Source organism: Dermacentor andersoni, chromosome 1, assembly GCF_023375885.2.
Source record: "Dermacentor andersoni chromosome 1, qqDerAnde1_hic_scaffold, whole genome shotgun sequence".
NCBI lineage: Eukaryota > Metazoa > Arthropoda > Arachnida > Ixodida > Ixodidae > Dermacentor > Dermacentor andersoni.
Window position 1 is genome coordinate 134,559,104 of NC_092814.1, and position 16,564 is coordinate 134,575,667.

The 16,564-nt window shown below is 48.0% G+C and overlaps 1 protein-coding gene across 2 annotated transcripts in view; it reads right to left on the bottom strand.

Annotated features, from left to right (window-relative positions):
- Positions 1-4,708: 4,708 nt before the first annotated feature.
- Positions 4,709-16,564, bottom strand: part of LOC126545932 (probable 4-coumarate--CoA ligase 1) — a 91,789-nt gene continuing 79,933 nt past the window's right edge. The window contains exons 9-11 of one of the 2 annotated variants that reach the window (XM_050193983.3): positions 15,080-15,337; positions 13,438-13,597; positions 4,709-5,019 (exon numbers count right to left, since the gene is read on the bottom strand). In XM_050193983.3, the coding sequence (XP_050049940.1) occupies positions 13,464-13,597; positions 15,080-15,337 (392 nt within the window). In that variant the 3' untranslated portion in view covers positions 4,709-5,019; positions 13,438-13,463. Of the gene's footprint in view, positions 5,020-13,437; positions 13,598-15,079; positions 15,338-16,564 lie in introns of those variants that run through there. The other variant, XM_072287252.1, reaches the window with a different exon arrangement.

Consider the following 16,564-nt stretch of genomic DNA (forward strand, 5'->3'; position numbering starts at 1 on the left):
CATAGGAACATGCACCCCGATCATAATCGCGTTAGAAGGAGGGCAAGGGCGGGCAACGTCCTTAGGCAAGTACACAGTGATCAGCGACAGGTCAGCTTTGTGGATGCCGCTTCTTGTAAGGGACGTCGGGCGTTCACCATCGTCACTCTCGATGGTCGGTAAAGAATCACTAATGCTGCCTCGGTTCGGACGAGGGACTCCGAAATAGCTGTACAAATGGCTATTGCACTAGCGCTGCTGGATAGCTCACGGGATGTCATCTGTAGTGATTCAAGCTCTGCAGTCAGATCATTTGAAAAAAGGCACTGCTTCCAAACAGGCCCTCAGACTTCTTGGGGGCAAGGCAGTCACGCACCACTTCATTTATTGGTTTCCCGCATATCAGGTTCAGATAAAGGGTGCTCCTCCCAACCTTAACGAGTCGGCTCATGGGGCTGCGCGTGAACTTGCCCACTGCGCTACCCTCGACCAATCGGAAGCCGACTCTCCAGAGAACAGGGACACGCGCTCCACCTACAACGAGATTACTAAACACTACTATCTCAGCCGTAGAACCTACTTCGTTCCTCATCCGCGGCTCAATAGAGCTCAAACATTAGCGCTCCGTCTACTACAGACGAATACGTATCCCAATCCGTCGCTCGTTTATAATATATATCCGGATACTTACACCAATGGTACTTGCCGCCATTGTAGAGCCACGTTAGAACACATGCTCTGGCGTTGTGCCCGGTCACACTCTATCATCCATAACAGCTCGGCCAGATGGGAGGCGGTTCTCCGCAGCCCTCTTCTGGGTAACCAACTCTGGGCTGTCCAGCAGGCCCACAATGCGGCCGAGAGGCTCGGCCTCCCGATTCCCACGCGGGAGCGGCCCGCTTCGTGAAGACTCACGATCTGCAGGACTTTGCCCCCGCCCGCTTTTTGCAACGGGGGGAGGGCAAGGGCCCACCTTGCCCCCCCTCCCCCGTGTAGATACGCCTATGGTGAAGTACACGGCGCGTCCGGCGCGCCGGCAGCGTCCAAGCCAGTAGCGTCTGGCGCACCGCGGATGGCTGTTTGACCGAGACGAGACTTGTAATGAGGCTCTGTCTATGACAGGAAACTATCGCGTCCATATGAACCAGTGCACAGTATGGTGTGGTGCGGTGTGGTGTGCCGTTGCGAACATGCACTACACCCATTTTAAGATTGTGGCTAGTATCATCTCCAACCAATCTGCTTTGCCGGTAGCGATTTCATACTTACATCTACTCTCGATTGCGGGAGCCAGCATTTTTTTTGTACCATTCGACAAGACACCGCGTTTCTATGCGTTGTATGCGTGGTTGCAATGGATGTATGCACTGTACGCTCCACTTAAATGAGTGCTTGTAGCCTCTGCATTACGAGCGGGATGAGTCGTTGCATCTCTTTTGCTTGCTTAGGGGGTAGGAGCCATTGCAGATGATTGTTTTTGTATCACTGAACCTGACGACTCCTTCTTTAAAGGCCACAGGATGTAGGGCGACTTGAGGCTTTCGCTTTAAAATGCCTGAGTACGACAAGACCGAGTACTGGGCTGCTACTGACACTTCCTTCGAGCAGGACGTTAAACTAGCAACAGAATGGCTGACCACGTGTCACCACATCATTTTTTAAAGTTTTTTTTTAGGTGGCGAGAATTTTAACCATTTAGGATGAGGAATGATTGGTTTTGAGCATTCTGCAGATGAATAATCGAAGCTACGAGGCTATGGTAGGGGCCGTGCTCACCTCTAGCGACGTTAGCAATGTCGATTGTCGCCAGAGGCTGTGTATGTAGACTATTGTACAATTTCCATTAAAATTTGCCGAGCAAGGAACTAGGTCACTGGATGGGATATCGTAAGAAATGCGTCAAGTAGGACTTGAGGAGCACTAAGCCGAAGGAGCACACGAACAATACCAGAGCAGCCAGTTTATTCACGCAAGGACATTCATCACGGTTGATAAAAAGTAGTGGAAGGGGAACAAGCAACATGAGAAAAAAAAAGAAAGGAAAAAGTGCACAGAAGTATATAACGCCAGCCATGCCTAGGCAATCAAAAATTCTTCGCATGAGCAGCAGAAATCAAATTCCGTATGCCTAAAAAGCTCAAACGAGCTTTTTAGGCATACGGAAGAGCGCAAGAGGATCGCGCCAACGTGTTTAAGTATATTGAAACACGTTGGGATCTTGCTCGAGGGTGCACCGCGAACGTGCTTTTGACGAGTGGCAAGTTTTCGCGTTTTCCGGAAAGGTGTCAACAAGTTTCTGGGTTTGGGAAACTTCTTAGCGTGTCGTTACTAAGCGTTTAGCTTAGAAATAGCCGCATCATCGAACGGCGACTGGCCTAGAGACGCTGCCACAGCTCTGCCTGCGATCGATATAGGAGGCTAGTCAAGTCATAACATTGTCGATACGTGACATACGTGCAACGTGTTATTCTATGTGTAGCCTTGAACTTTAAGGTAGACAACAATCAGAGGTGTCTCCTGTACCATGCGGCGTGCCACACCAGCGTACTACATCCCAATACCGGTAATTGCAAAGCTCCCAGGAAACTCGATTTGCTGGCCTTCGCGCTCCTAAAATTTTCGTGGTACTATTTTGTAAGCATTGTTTACCTGGCAACCTGGAGTGGCTTTGGAAATTAACCCGACCGGAAGGGCCGTCAACATAGATAAAGCAGCCTAATGATAGTGGCGCGAATATGCCAGAATAAACCAGACGCACGCGATGCGTTGAAAGAATATGCGCACTCTCCTGTCTCAAGTGGCGCTTGTGCAAGGGCAGCTCGCCGATTCGAGAGAGGTGAAAAACGAACAACTACTCTTTGCAACAGGAACTTTATTTTCTTAAGTAATACAGCGCACGATGCGCGGCATCAGCCAGACAACTTGGCAGCGAGAATCGGATTCACGGGAGAACTCATGCGAATTAAGTGTAGCCGGTATCCGTTAGAGAACGAAAAAGAACACACCTTCATTTTCTTAGTCGGCACGTACTGTTCTCGTGATATGTACTAGGCCAACTTCCACTAGCACGTTAGTTACCAAGCTTGATAATGTTTGAAGACATTCGAACAGAAAAACTTTAATGTGCGTGCACGAAGAAATAGTTGATTTGGGCAAATCGCAATAGCTGACTGACTCGAATAGGCACCTTTAGTTCATATCCCAGTTTGATCATGCGTGCCGAGTTTGGCGCCGTGCGCTCACCGAAAACAAACTCTTCTGAACATACACGCGACGAAGCTGATGGCGCCAAGTCGTTTCTATTTGTGTTGGCAATCCAAAGCGGACACTTGTCTGCAACTTGTAAAAAAGGGTACCAGCGAAACACAAAAGGAGGCGCACACAAAGAAAAGGCGTTGGACACGGACGGCGGCGGCGGAGTCTACGAAGTCGCCACGGCTGAAGAAGTACTTCAAGTTTGCTTCCGAAAGTAATTTTTGCGGCCGAATACAGCGCAGTGGTTGCCCGTTGACGCTGTGTCATCTGCCATCGCAGCAAGCACAGACAGAACACGTTAGAATCGCACTAATTCACAATGAAACCGCTTCTAGCTGTTCCAAGCCGCCGATGGGAGAAACGGCGATCCGCGCATACCAGTGCGAGGAGGAGAGCGGCGCGGCTTGCTGGTTCGAGGCTACGTTCCTCCTCGCCGATAAAACGGTCTATACACGCCCTTCCTCCTCCTCTCATCATCATCATCATTCACTAGCTGTTTAACCTCCCCGTCCCTTTTCCCCAGTATAGAGTAGCCGGCCAGAGCAAGCTATAGCTCAGGGCGACCTTCTCTGCCTTTCTGTAAATAAATTTTCCGCTCTCTCTATTCGCATGAGCAAAATTTTTCGTTCTATGCGCAGTCGTACATTTTTTTTTAAGACGTCATATTTCTATCTCTTAACCATGGGGTACTAATGCACTTGTCCTATGCACCCTACACCGATGTTGGGTGCTGCTGCACTTGTTTACATTTGATGCAAGTTTTTTCAGTAATTTCGGCATTGAACGTCTCGAAACTGCACCGTGGGTTACGAGGGATGCCGTAGTGGCAGGCTCCGGATTAATCTAGATCACTTGGGGTTCTTTAACGCGCACACGAAGCACAGTACACGAGCGTTTTCGCATTCCGTACTCATCGGAATGCGGTTGCCGGGGTCGCGACACGAGCCCGCTACTAATAGCGGAGCACTAAAGCCACTGATACGCCGCAGTGGATCGGGTATAATCTGGAGAGCCTCTGTAACTTCTATAATCATCAAGTTTTTGGAGCGAGAAATAATCCTTGCGCCATAAAACTGTGCAGAAGACACGCCCTTCTTTATATGTATGGCTAGCTTTCCCTTTCTAGCCTGTCGCTAAAAGATGCACTGATGCTTTTTTAGCCGCACGTTTAGGCAACTTCAAGAGTTGTACAACATACTCCTTTCTGAAAGAAACGGTCATTGCGTACACTGCATAACTGTTGCTATCAGTAATTTGTTTACAACGTCTTAGTTTGCATTCGAGGTTATTTGGTTACTGGGACGTCCGAGGAACAAAATCCATCTTCGAGTAATTTAAGCCTATGTGCCCTCAAAATCGGAGTTTTTCAGATAAATCTGAATTCGGAAAAATTTTACCGGCTAGTGTTTTTCGGAGTTTTTCTGATATATCCGAAAACGCAGAACTCTATCAATTTCACACACAGCAACAACAATAATAGTAAGACGGTGTAGGACTTGTTTATTAAGAAGAATACCGTACAAATATGTACTACATGACAACCAATAATGCTAACATGAAATCGTAAAATTTATTTCGCATTAATCATCATTGTCCCTGAAGCATATAGTATCTTTGATAGCAGCATACGTATAAGCTGTAAAGGGTTACGTTAAAATCAACCTTCAGTTGACTTTTAGCAGCTTGCTTTAAAAGATGCCTTCGAAGCAGCTTCGTGCGGGAGTAGATGAGGCTGCACGTTTACCCACGAAGAAATCTTGAAACCTTTTGAAAGCTCCGTAGCAACTGCATGTGAGAAGGAAACATGATCAAGTATTAATATGGCCCATGTGTTATTTGCATAAGCAACGTGGAGCAGCTGGCACTACGCTCGTCAAACTATCAAGCAGGTAGCATTAGTTCTCCCACTACTGAAAGACAAAGCACTGTGCTCTTCTCAATATCCCAAGTGCTGCAATGAAATCCAGGAGAAACAATGTGAGTACTCATGGTCAGAAAGACTGCCTCCACGGCGATGCTTGACACCACCATGTAGACAACTCCGCCATAAACTTAAAACATTTTGCCGATGACTGCATTCTTTAGATGCCAATTAAAAGTGGAAAGGATCAAGAGTGTTTGCAGAACAACCTAAATTCTCTCTATGGGTGCAACACCTGGTCAATTAAATGAAACCCTAGAAAATCAGTCTTTATGCGAATCTTCAATAAAATTTGTCCATTCATATATAGTTATACGTTAAATAATAATCCCTTGATCGAAGCCGACAATCTTAAATACTTGGGAATTAAGATTACAAATCGACTATCACGGGGTAGCCACATTGACGACATTTGTTCATATGCTTCTAGAAAACTGGGATTTCTTAGACGCAAACTAAAGAACACGCCATCCCAGATCAAACATCTTGCATATAATACTTTATTCGACCCCGTATAGAGTACGTATGTGTGACCTGGGACCCGCATTTTAAAAAGGATATTTATAAACTAGAAACGGTTCCGAGGAGAGTAGCAAGATTCATCTCTAACGCCTATCACAAGCTTGATTCGCCTTCATCACTTATAGCTAGTAACGACATCCCAGTTCTGGCACAGCGCAGAGCTATCGCCAGGCTCAAGTTTCTTTCCTTGCTCGACACTCGGCAGTTTAATATCAATCCTGGCAAATACCTTTCTACCAGTTTTTCCCGGCAGACAAGACATAGTCACAATCACGACCTGACACCATACTTCGCGCGTAGTAACCCTTTCGAAAACTCGTTTTTCCCGCGACTGCCTCCAACTGCCTCCAACGCACTGCCTCCAAATGTTTCAGAAAGTGGCCTTCCTGACTTCGATAATCACATGCATTAATATGGGTAAACTTCGTTGTTGACAAAGCCATACTTTCGTCTATATTTTGACAACTCATGAACTAACTTGATTGATCTTTGTTTGTGTGCATAAAAATGATTTTACAGAGCTGTGCAATGTTTGTCCCCTACGTATTTTTAATCCTGTTCGCTTGCTTGCTTGTCTCAGTGATAATGCTTGCTAAAACTTTTTATAACTTGTTCAGTTTCATTCACAATGTTCTTTTTTCACTTCCCCCTGCTTGGTCATCGGATTACAGTATGTACTAAACAAAATAAATAAAATAAGATACTGGTGCTGTAAAACCCTGAACAGACAACGAAGATGATTTATTCTACAAGAGCTTGAAGCGAGCTTGAAGGCCGTCATCAGCAAGTACTTCAGGGAAGATACAAGCTACTGAAAGGGTAAGGATCTTGGTGTCAAACAATGTCCAAACAAAGCGTGACACTATGTGCCAATTTCTTTATCTCTTTTTAGCTTTTCGATACTAAGCGAATACTGCACGCTAACTATACGTATTAGTATTCGAAAAGGAACTATTCGGATTCGAGACTATTTTCGAAACTAATATTTCGCAACAACCGAATGTAAAAGTCTGGTAACGGTTCTCAGCCTGCTAAACAAAGTATCGAAAAGTATCTGAAGTGAGAAAACTATGGAAGTTTCCGAAGTAATGTGCGGAAACAATATGGGTAATGCAAGGTTTGTTGTCGATTTCATGGCGGCAGCCCACATGACAACCTGTGATTTTGACTAATAGTTTGTCATTTAGTGTTTTCGGCAGTCATGTGGCAGTGTTATCTTTCATGCTACAAACTGATATTTTTCTTGCAACGGCCCGTTTTACATGTGTCTACGGCACACAAACCCTTCCCCAGCTTTGTTTTTATTTTTCTAGAACTGCTGATCTTTTTATTGGGATAACAATTATTGGACAGTCAAGGCGCATTTATACCGTCGGCGTCGCCGTGAAGTTTCGTATCAAGTCCGTGGGCGATAAAATCGTCGCCGCGCGCCGTAATGCTGTATGTTAGAGTGAAAGCGTGCGAGGGTGAGCGGGCGATCGCGGCTCAATCTCGCGCACACAACGGCGGAAAGCGGAGAGGAAGCATGCCGCTTTCTGTCGCGCGCAAAGCTTCGGGAGGAGGGGAGGTAGGGACGGAGCGTACTAATCCAGGCGGTCCAGACCGCCATGCTTGCCCGGTCGGGCCGCTGTATCTTGAAAGTCATCTGTGACGGGTACAGAGTCCACGCTGCGCTGTTTTCAAGGCATAGTTCGCCTTGATGAGAGCGGCTCCACGAAGGTCAATTCGCTCGCTGCTGCTGCTGCAGCGAGTTTCCGCGGTCATCGAGTGATGTGTTCATGTTGGCTTGTACGGCGTGACACCATGCTTGTTAATTTAGTTAAACTCGCGGACAACTTTCTCTGACTATGAAGGGAAAGCTACGGAGGCAAAGCGCGCACAAGTAAGAGCGCTTCTGAAAAGAGTCCCGCGACTTAATCCACGTTCGTTTAGGCTGGGGAAGACAAAACAAACACCTTATTAGCAAAAGTTAAATAAGACAGAACACATCACTGAGTGCAAAGGTTTACTTATTTTGAGGCTTTTCCCTTCCGCGTCTGGGGAAACGCGCAACCGTTGCACGTGGAAGCTGCGTCGATTCACCGTCTGTTCCGAGCAACCAAAAGCACTGTCAAACGGTGCCGCACTAGTTGGCCCAGTAAGACACGCAGCGAGTGTAGTTTTTCTTGTGTGTCTTCACCGTGTCCGTGTCAGTGCGCTGCTTCACCAGTAAGGTATGAATGAAGAACACACGTGCACAGCCACGCGTCCGTAGCTTCCCCTTCATAGCAACAGAAAGTTGTCCGCGAGTATAATATGCCTACGTTTACAAGTTTATACGGGCGATTAAACTGCTGTCCTTCGTATAGCTGTGCACTAATTTGATATCGCAATCGATGCTTCGCCTTTTGGGCGAAATTGGTGGTGGTGGTGGTAACAACTTTACTGAAAATCCGGCAAATTCGTGGCCTGGGCATAGGCCGCCCCCAGGAGGTCCGGAGATCCTGTCTCCTCGCCGCCTCACGGACTTGCTGGACGCCCCATAGTTGATCTTGGAGGTTTGAGCTGCGCAACGCGGCCGTCCATCGCAACGCAGCTTCATCTGGGGAAACTGCGTTTTCTCTGCATATAACCCCACATTCCCAGAGAATGTGTCTAAGAGATGCCTGAGCCCTGTCCCATAGTTTGCAGTTATCGTCTGAATAGATATCTGGATATATCCTCCCGAGATCGACGGGGTTGGGGAAGGTCTTGGTTTGTAACTGCCTCCAGTCTGCCGCTTGGGCCCTGTCGAGTTTGGGGTTAGGGGTTGGATAAACACGCCTGGACTTTTGATAAAATTTTGTATTATCACAGTACCTGGTCATTCTGTCCCTCTCTGTCCACGCCTCCATTGGATTTCCAGTCCCAAGAGAGGATCCTTCTACGCGGACGCGGAATGTGAGACCCTGCGCTACGCGGTGGACCTTCTCGTTGAGGTTCGGTAGGGGGGTGTCGGGCGACGTGTGAGCCGGGAACCGTATAATGTGCCGTTCCTCCGTCTCCTCGGAGGTGACATAGTTCACGTTGGCTTTCAGTATTGCCTCAGCCTTCGTTGAAATTCTGCCTTGTGCATAGTTTCTGCCTGCTGTCTGCGAGTCACTGAGTACGTATCTACAACTGGGGTTAACGATGGCTAGGGCTATCGCCACCTCTTCCGCTACATCGGGGTTTTTGCCGTGTATACTACACGAACTGACGAATTGTTTGTCGGTATTGAGAATTGCCACTGCGAAAGCACGTCGATCCTCGTATTCTGCAGCGTCTACGAACATCGCTTCCGTGTCCCTACCGGAGGCTTGTAGTAAAACCTTGGCTCTACTCTCTCTTCGACCCTGATTGAATTCGGGGTTCATGTTCTTGGGTAGATTAGCCACTTGGAGCTTTTCCCTTATCGCGCTTGGACGGGATGTCTTGTTGCCATGCTGCTTGTGATAAGTTATCCCAAGCTTGTCCAGGATGCTCCTGGCCGTTCGTGTCTTCGCTAGTCTCTCGAGTTGCGAGATTTGGTGTGCCTCAATTAAATCTTCGAGCGCGTTGTGGCTGCCCAGCTGTAGCAGAAGTTCCGTGCTTGTGCTGTCTGGAAGGCCCAGTGCCATCTTGTGTGTTCTTCTAATGAGGGTGTTCAGTTTGGCATATTCGGCCACGTACCAGTTGTGGTAGGCGGCCACATAGGTAATGTGGCTAATAACGAAGGAGTGTGTGAGTCTGACGACGCTAGCCTCCCTCATAACCTGGTGTCTGTTGGTGATTCTTCTGATGAGCCTCATCGTGTTCGTGATCTTAGTCTCCAAATGCCTGACCGTTTCTCCGTTGGTGCCGTTGGATTCTACGATGAGTCCGAGCACCTTAATCTGCTTCACCTTGGGCATTTCTTGTCCGTCTTTGGTGCGTATACAAATTTCTGCGTACGCAGCATGCTGGATGTAAGCTTTGGGGGTCTTCCCTTAAGCGTCGGGCGGTAGAGGAGTAGTTCCGATTTTTCTGGCGAGCAGACGAGACCGGTTCCGACGTGGTACTCTTCCACCAGCTCGACCGCGGTCTGTAACGGCTGTTCGATTTTTCCGTCGCTTCCCTCACACACCCAGATCGTAATGTCATCCGCGTATATTGTGTGATACACTTCCTCGATGGCGTTGAGGCACTCGGGGAGACCGATCATAATGATATTCAAGAGCATCGGCGAGATCACCGAGCCTTGCGGGGTGCCGTAGCTGCCCATGTTCCTGTCTTCAGATGCGAGTTTGCCCAGCGTTAAGGAGACTTTCCTGTTTGTGAGGAAATCCTGAACATAGCTGCACGCTCGTTTCCTAGATTGAGTGCGGCAATGCTGCGTAGTATGGCTGCGTGAGCTGCGTTGTCGAAGGCTTTTTTGAGGTCTAATCTTAGAATGGCCCTGGTACCTCTTCTCTTGTTGTCGAGTATCTGGTACTTGATTTGCAACATTGCATCCTGCTTGGAGAGATGAGCTCCAAACCCGAGCATGGCGTCCAGATACGCTTCGAAGTCGTCCAAGTGAGCGTTGATCTGGGTGAGGAAGGCGTGCTCCATCAACTTGCCGACGCACGACGTAAGAGATATTGGTCGAAGGTTGGCTGAGATGTGGGGGTTTCCCTGGTTTAGGGATGAGCACCATTTTTGCTCTTTTCCACTGGTCGGGGATGGATCCTCGGGTCCAGCAATCGTTAATGTACTTGGTCAGTTCGGAGATGGTCTCGTTGTCCAATTTACGAAGGGTCTTATTAATTACGCCGTCCGGTCCCGGGGCCGACATGCTGTTAAGCTTTTGCAAAGCGGCCCAGATTTCCGCCTCGCCAAAGTCTGTCCAGAATGACGTTGGGTTTTCCCGTGTATTCCCCGTGTTGAATAGTCGGGTTCTGCGGGGCGTATCTGTCGCAGAGTTCGCAAAGCACCAACCTTAGATGCTTCTGCCGTGTTTGCAGCGGTGTCGTGGAAGTGATTAGATGCGACCCCAGTTATGGGGGCCTCTGCGGTGGTAACTGCCTGCAGTTTGGCTACCCTAACATTTAGGTTGGCCACGTTGTTTTCGAATTTGTGCATTCTCGACATCATGGTCGAGACCGCCAGCGTAAGGTTGCCGACGGCTTCCGCTTGTTCTTTGAGTACATTTTGCATTTCCGTTAATTTCTGCCCTAGGTCTGCCAGCTGCGATCCAGTTCTGCTACTAACGGCCGGAGCCTTTCTCATAAGTGGCGGAGGGTTGTCCTCTTCCATGCGATTATCAGGGGTTACTGCAGCTGCACCTGCACTGCAAGTACTCAGACGGAGGCATATCTCCACCCTTCGACTGTTCTTAAGCTCCTGTATTTCTCTCGTTAGGTGTGAGATTAATTCTCTTAATTGCGCATTTTCCCGTCTCATTTCTGCTATTTCCCTAGAAGTTGCAGTCTCCTCAGATCCGACGAGCCTTTGACCGCGTCTGCCCCGTTCACCTTGTTGATGGCCTCTTCTACCGCCGGGCCGCCTCCGCTGCGTCGGGACCGCGAACGCGTACCGCTCCTGGATCTGGTTCGGGCTAGTCCGGGTGTGCGGCTCCATGATCTGGACTTTCTGGTTCTCGAGCGGGCCCTCGAGCGCGAACGGGGCCTGGTCTCCCGGGAAGGGCGTCCAACTGATTGCCTCGTAGCCTCCAATGCTAGGAAGTCTTCTTCCTGTTGTCTTTCCCAACGTCGTTTCTTGACTATATATGGCGTCTTAAAGCGAGCCTTGCAATTCTTATCGGCCGTTAAGTGCTCACCCCTGCAAAGTTGGCAAAGGGAGTTGCACTGGTGGTCGAGACCTGGGTTGGCCGTGCCGCAGCCTCTACGGATGCGGCCCTGCGGACTGGGGCACACGTGCATGCGGTGGCCCAGTCTGCCGCATTGGTGGCACAGGTCGACTTGTTTTCTGTACAACGCGCACCCGATGAGTGCGCCTCCGTAGCGGACGAAGGAGCGAACTTCTAGTCTGGAAAACAGCACGATAACCGTGGTGGTATTGCTGAGTCATTTCGTAGCGATTGCCATAGGATTCTTGGGGGTAACGACCTGGGCGGTGACGTCTCGGGGTGAATCTTCCGAGAGGTATACCCCTGATGACTCCTTTGGAAGTTAAGTCGGGTGCCGATTCCTATGCGTTGGTCTCATAGGCCTGGCCGTTGGCTACGAGGCGCTGGACTCTCTCGCATCGGTCTGCGTTGGCTTCACTGGGGGTACTCACTACGATAATGTTCTGATGTACGTTAAGGCATGCGGTGGCCTCTTCCCTGTGCTCCCCAGGTATGCCAGCAACTTGGTAGACGCACGAGGCTACTCGGGCCGCTCCTAATTCGCCAATCTTGAGGCCTCCCTTTGGGCGGATGATGATCTTGAAATCACCCTTCGGTAGATATGGCATGCGGCTGGCCTTTATTAACTGCTGTTTCAGCTTCTGCTCGCGCTTCTGCTTCCTTCCGCCGGTGGCGACGTGGGCGCCGAAACTGATCGTATCGGATCTCTCCACGGTTTGCTTTTTCGCTCCGACGCTACTCCAGCCCGTGCCGGCCTCGAATTATTCTTGGGATTTTGTTGTTGTTGTTGTTGTCCTGAGTGGCCGTGGCACATACCCACAGTGGGGGATTGGCCAAGAATCGGGTGGTTCAATTAGGTGCATAATAATAATAATAATAATAATAATAATAATAATAATAATAATAATAATAATAATAATAATAACAACAACAACAACAACAACAAGGGAGTTAACAATTTGAGCGTTGGAGTTTAAAAGTAAACGTTTTGTGTTTGGAGAAAAAAGGAAATAATCAGATGAAAACCGGGTATAAAATAATAATAAGAATAATTAATGTGTTCTCCCCTTGCACGAGAACCTCCATTTCTTCTGTCTGCGAGCGAGCGTGGGCGCGCGCTACGTGTACTCTTTTTTTCGCAGGTGCGCCTGTAGGCCTAGGCTCGCGGTAGCCACCGCCGCGGTTGCCTGTGTGGCACAGACGAAAATTTGGCGTAGAAGTTCGAAAATAGGATCCCCACCTTGAAGTTGGTATCAGCAGAATCCTGGTAACTTGCTGCGTGAGATGGTAGCAAAAACTCGGTTATTTTCGGTGATTTCCCTGCGAAATCATTGAACGAAGATGGAGCCGACGTGATGTGCATCTGCTTTTTTCGGCCACCTCTTGTTCCGGGTGAGATTGCGACTTTCTTTTTTTCAACAACCATTTATTTGGCGTTTTTGCAAATCTACTTTGGAAAGTTTAGCTTAAGAGCTTGATTGCAACCAGGCTCTAAAGATGTTGAGATGCTATTCGCGCAGTTTTTTAATGATAGTTACTTATGTTGTTTAAAAATGATGTTTTGTCCATCCTATCTGTTTTTTCTGCACTAGCCAGTACAGACATGGTACCTAGTTACACCGAAGTAAATAGTCCTGCTGTAAATATATGCACCTGCGTTTGACTTTTCGATAGTGGATACTTATTATTCGTACTCAATTCAGATTCGAGAATCTAACCCGAATCTAACCAAAACTGAACCAGTTTGCACAGCTCTGATCGGACGGTAATACCAACCAACTTTGCTAGAGCTTTACCGATAGTGATGAGTTTACGCGAACCAATCTCTCAAGTGACGTCATGGCGGGAGCACCGCCTCCTTGCACGAGCTCTACTGCAGCTAAAAGTAACTGACGTTAATTTTTAATGTCTTAACAAATGAAAACAAACATTACAAGGATAAATTAATACTTACAAAAACACATGCAGAAAGCTGTTCAGTTAAATTGCGCTGACTTTGTGGTTCTTGTTGGAATCCCTCAGTATTCTTCGAAGATTCTTTCCAGTATCAGATTTCGGAATGCTCGTCACAAACTCGACGCCTCCGTGAAGATGTTTGTGAAAAGCCGTTTGATCTGGAAGGCAGAAAAAAAAATTAGGGCTATTTAATTTCTGAACCAAACCAGGTGACCGCAGACACTGAGGCTATTGAGTGCTACAGGAACTATAAAAGCAGTCACAAAGAGGCGTGCAAGAAGCACTTGGTCAACGATGTCCCCAGTGTGCTCAACTAGCACGGAGATGTCTTTCCTAGCTTCCTCTGGCGGTGCAACCTAACTTGACCGTTGAGCGCATTGCCACCTATGTAACATTTTCGCACGCCGGATTCACGTCGGGTTGTCGTGAAACACCGGTAAACCAAGTGCCACCCTGTGACTTTGAAATATGAATTTGAAGCTTAAACATTAAGGTGCCTGAGTTGCCAGCAGCTGAGAGTGCGTTAAAGGTCACAAAGATTTCTGGATACGTTTTGACGAGTTCGTAAATTTGTGCGCGCCTGAGTCTTTCAACCGTTTCCATGCAGGCGCGAGCTGCCACGAGATAAGGAGAGCGTATGCTGGCTTACGCTGCCTGAAGCCACGCGAGTCCATGCTACCAACATTGAGAACTAATCTCAAAAAGGCTGCAGAGATGACGTGTGCTGCCAAAGTGAGATGCATGGAAGCTAAGGTTTACAACACAATTCGCTTCCCCCGAAGGAGGCAGCGAGCGAGGCAGAAATCCCTTTCCGCTCAGCCTGCAGCCGACTAGTTGGGCCCCGCCGGGCTGGCTTATAACGTTGTTTCTGTTTCATCCTTATACGGGAAGTACGTGTTAGACCAAGTGATAAAGCGCATATGCGATTAAAAAAAGAAAGTGTACAACATTGCACATTTTTGGTTATATGTTACCTCAGGTACCTTGAAAGTAGCAGGTCCACCATCTTTAGTTTATAAAGCGACGTTCTCTTTGTGATTTCTACGCTCTGCGACTCTCAGCGCCAGCAGCCCGCTTCTAGCGCCTCGCCTGCCCGAGACATAAGATACTAATCCGGTTTGCTCTTCGATGCAAGGGAGCATGTCAAGGCATCTTATTGAAATGACGACTTCAGCGCCAAATATTAAAGCTGCCGCAACTCATTTTCGCTCATAGTGGAGCGACAGGCATTAACAGAATACGCTATTATCTTTGTGAAGCCTTTCATGCCATTCAACGTACTTAATTTGGGTTCGCGCGGACATTTCAGGCTGAGTTAGCAGAGCGACTATACTTCATCCTGGAAGTGGTTCCTAGGTTATATCTCCGGTCCAGGACGACGTTTGCCCCACATACGAAGCTTATGTTTAGCGCAGCCGAATTGGCTTCCTTGGCAACATCTTGTTGCCCAAAAATTAACTTAATTTCCTGCATCATCAAAAGAAGCTCTTTTCAATTAACTTCACTAGTGACAATCATTCAACGATATTTAGGGAGATTAATGGCAACAAAATGTCACGCTACACAAACAGAAAAAGCGAGTACGACCTTGCCATACTGCACTATTTGTTTCTGAATAGGCAAAGAACCACTGAGCCTACCAGCAACCAGCTTTGCCAGCTCATTCTTGAGTGTTTCGGTAGCCGCGTCGTCCTGGAAGAGCACGACGAATGCCCGTGCGGCTTCTCCATAGTCGCGGTGAGGAACACCGGTCACGGCCGCCTCCTTGACGGCCTCATGCTGCACGAGTAAGTCCTCAAGTTCTGCTGGTGCCACCTGCTGGTCCATGCACTTGATCAGCTCCTTTATACGGTCCACGACGAAAAGTTTGCCGCCCTCGGTGTAGTAGCCAATATCACCTGCACGCAGGGTGATCATTTATCACATGCTAAATATTTGGCCCGCCGAAACATGCTTTTCGAACGAGACGATTCTCCACCGCATGAAGTGTTTTATTCATAGGAAAAACTCTGGGAACTGATGTAATTTCCGCCCTCGCGCCTGCTTTAGCATCGAACGTATTTGCGCCTATGTGGCTGAAGAGTACAAATGACATGACACGAGCAAATGCGAGTATGCTTGCGCCTCCTTGCCATATCAGGTAGTGCAAAGACCGACAAGCAACAAATGAGATTCTGTCCGCTGTTGAAGTCATTCTTGTCGGTCGCTGCGTCTCATTTTTGTCATTAGTGTGCTGTCGTGACGCATTTTGAAGACGCTCTTGTTGCCAGCATCCTCAAATATACCATGGGAAAGTCAGCTCTAGCAGCGAATATTTTGAAAAAGAAGAACAGAAAAGGAAAAGAAAAGGTGAAAAATAAGAAGCCGGCAGAGGCCGACGTTCGCGGAAAGCCGCATGTAAAATCAGCCTCCTGGAATTCCCATGTCCGGCTCCGACGCGCCGCTGAACGGTTCAGTAGCTTCTTTGCGACTTCGGTTGCAGAGCGTAAAAATCGAGCTTTTCTTCGACAGCGACCGTCGCTTTCAGACTCAGTCGGTCGCAAATCCTCTGCGACTATAGCCGGTGTGAAGAATTCGCCTGTAGGTTGGCTACGATGTAAGGATGATTATTGGATGTTATTGGCGCAAGGGCCAGGTGTAGCCAAAGAGCACCAAGGCAATGCTAATTATCTGTCAATGGTGCATGAACTGTGAATTTTGAAGCGTAGATTTAACACGGCTGTATAGAGACCTCAAAGATGTGAATTGCGTAGAATATATGTGCATTGAAACTATGAGAACGAGATGCGAGGTATGAGACGTGCTATGGTCATAAAAGGTATGCAAAAAGGGGATGATATACAAAAGATGTGGGTTTCAGCAGCACTAATGCCTCAGCAGGACCCTTGAACGCTAGGGCACAGAAGCACGTGCTCTACAAAAGCGTATCATCGTAGCAGCAGCCTCCAGTGAGAAGATGTGCCACGAAATTCGTCGGTGTACAACATGTAGTACACCAACATCGTTTATAAAAGCTAAGACTGATTTACAGTCAAAGAGTGGGTCATTACGTAAGAACATTGCTGCGTGTAGTGGGACTTGATGACGGCATGATAAACAAAAGTTTTTTTCTGTGAACCTCAAAT